This window comes from Atta colombica, unplaced genomic scaffold (assembly GCF_001594045.1).
Source record: "Atta colombica isolate Treedump-2 unplaced genomic scaffold, Acol1.0 scaffold166, whole genome shotgun sequence".
Taxonomy (NCBI): Eukaryota; Metazoa; Arthropoda; class Insecta; order Hymenoptera; family Formicidae; genus Atta; species Atta colombica.
The window spans coordinates 559,765-562,300 of NW_017259257.1; the positions used below are offsets into that span (position 1 = coordinate 559,765).

General features: G+C 28.4%; 1 protein-coding gene across 2 annotated transcripts; it reads right to left on the bottom strand.

Moving 5' to 3' along the window:
* Window positions 1-1,013: 1,013 nt before the first annotated feature.
* On the bottom strand, window positions 1,014-2,536 carry LOC108686210 (type-1 angiotensin II receptor-associated protein). Of its 2 annotated transcripts, none has more exons than XM_018191373.1 (6): window positions 2,362-2,536; window positions 2,114-2,148; window positions 1,903-2,014; window positions 1,719-1,794; window positions 1,455-1,592; window positions 1,014-1,141 (listed from the first exon to the last, which is right to left on the bottom strand). In XM_018191373.1, the coding sequence occupies exons 1-6, from the start codon at window positions 2,398-2,400 to the stop codon at window positions 1,071-1,073; spliced, it is 471 nt and encodes a 156-aa protein (XP_018046862.1). In that variant the 5' UTR covers window positions 2,401-2,536; the 3' UTR covers window positions 1,014-1,070. The 2 variants fall into 2 exon arrangements, 1 of the variants encoding a protein (XP_018046862.1); XR_001931693.1 differs by having other exon boundaries at window positions 1,090-1,141; window positions 1,385-1,592.

Sequence of the window (2,536 nt, forward strand, 5' to 3'; positions counted from 1 at the left end):
TTCACGGACGCGGCTCTTATACCCGCGACACTGGCGCCATCAAGCGTTCCTGGCCGGGCACCGCCAAGCTCGCGCGCCGTATCTTCGAAATGTAGCAAAACTGATTGTGAGCATCTTAACATCATGGAACAAATCAGAATAAATTTAGAGTCATTCGATTTTTCCTAGAAAATACAATAAAAATCTAGGGAATAATCGTAAATAATTCTAACTTTATTGTTAAAAATAACAAATAAAAAGAAATTTGTGAATAATTTCAAGAAATTATATCATCGAGATATGGAAGGATTTACTGGATCGCAAACTTTCGGGAAAATTTTCTCTCGATGACGATGAGATTGCATTAAAATTTTTTATTCGCAAGTCAATAGTAGAAATAGTTATACAGAATAGATTTTGAATGTATTAAAAATATTAGGTACATACAACGATCTGCGTAAAAATATATATAAGATTTAAAACGTTGTATTCGATTAATTCTAAACAATAAAAATAATTAACAAATATGATTAGCTAATTAAAGTAACTTATGCCTCTGTAATATTGCTATATTATTATTGCTATGTTATTATATTTGATTAGATAAAATATAGAAATATATATATCTTGACATATTGCACAAAATTCAACTAAAAAATAAAAAATTAAGTTATAAATAAAAATATATAATCTTTAATTTTTTTTAAGAAACTTTTAACAAAACGTTATGTATTTAAACATAGCATTCATTAATGCTAATATAGCATTAATAAATAATCTTACAAAATTATAATCTAAAATTATGTCACAACATGTATATATTATATGGATTTAACTCTGGTGGTCTATTTGAATTTATTTGACTCACAATGTAATTTAATTTCTTACTACTATTCTATTTAAAAACTTTTTTCTCTGATATTTACTTTCTGGTATTTCATCTCTAATGCAAGATCTTTTTTTCTGTAAATGTTTTTTATTTTTTAAAACTTTTTAATCATATTAACTCATGTGATCGTATAGTAAATTTTAACAGACCAGCAGAATTAAAACAGGATAAAAAAAATTTTTCAAACAAACTCTATTCAATCTTAAACTCCCTCGAAATCGGAGTTTTGTGGGACGGGATGAGAAATTTCTTCGTACTCTTGCCTGCCGTAACCTATAAAGAATTTAAACAAAGTAACATAATTAATATGTATGTGACGGAGTCTAATTTTATTTACAATCATTAAAAATATCTGTTGCAGCACATTATACTTTCATGCAACATAAATTCAAGCAAAAAGCAGTCTTAACAGAAGTGCCATAACTGGATACATAGATACCTAAGTAGCTAAAAATCATAGATTATTAATAATGCACAAAATAATTGCAGTTTGCAATAAAGCATACGTGCACATACTTAAAATCAGATCTTGACGAAGCACTGACGCACTACAAAAGCGTAGACGTGTAGCCAGTGATTTACTGACCCATGGCAGGACTTGGTGCGAATACTGTAGCTAAGTTGCCATTTCTTCCTTGGCCTATTCTCAACAGATATATACTCGAGATAGGACGAACGATTAAGTTTATGATCATAACAGCTGCGCTAAATTTTTCAGACCCATCTACAAATTAATGAAATTAAGAGTTAATAAAACCTTTTGATCAATAAATAATTTGTAATATCTTATTTTCCTTCTTTCTTTATTAACTGCAATGTATATATGTATATACATATATTCAATATTCACCTGTGATCATACTTGGATAATAGAGCGCTAATACGATAACATCAAGAAATATAGAGAATACATTTATGAAAAATGCCTGTAAAATATACACATATATATATAAAATTACAGCCATTTCAAATAAAAACAAATAAGTTCTCTCTTTTTACTTTTATATAATTTACAAATTGCAATAATAACTTACAAATTGCAATGGTTCATCAGATTCAACATTATGAACAGCCCAAAATATACAAACAAAGAATAGCAAGTTATAGAACAGTACAGATTTGGGACACCAATTCCCTTGCATACCCCTGTAATGTATCTTACATTTTATACATATTATAAAAATACAAGTTCTGATAAATACATAAAATCTTTCCACTTCAGCAGAGAATCCAAGCTGTCCTTACCATGATACAAGTAGCAAGTGAATGGCAAATATAATCTGAAAAATATAATTATAAACAGTATTGGTTTTATTGATCATGCAATATTTATAAATTGAACTGTTAATCGAAGAACAAAAATAAGTTATGAATTCAAATACACACTTAAATGTCAATTAAAAATACAATATTACGTCGTGAATATAGATGACAACATTGAAAACGCACACATTGAATAAGAAAGGATGTTCAGTTAACACTTCATACATTACCTTTAAAGGAAAATGGGATAAATTGGTTAGATTAGGCATCTTTGCCGCGCAACGGTAGCCAATATACCAATAATGACAGAGAGAATGAGACTGATTAATTGAAATGAGATTTAAAATATATTTCTCTGACCGACAAAGAAATATCTAATCTGCGTTTTACGCCTACAATTTTCGA

Coding starts and splice junctions, on each gene's coding strand:
- LOC108686210 (XM_018191373.1), bottom strand. CDS start 2,400: ATGCCTAATCTAACCAATTTATCCCATTTTCCTTTAAAG. Junction 2,149..2,361: donor TATCCCATTTTCCTTTAAAG/GTAATGTATGAA, acceptor TATATTTTTCAG/ATTATATTTGCCATTCACTT. Junction 1,795..1,902: donor CTGATGAACCATTGCAATTT/GTAAGTTATTAT, acceptor TATATTTTACAG/GCATTTTTCATAAATGTATT.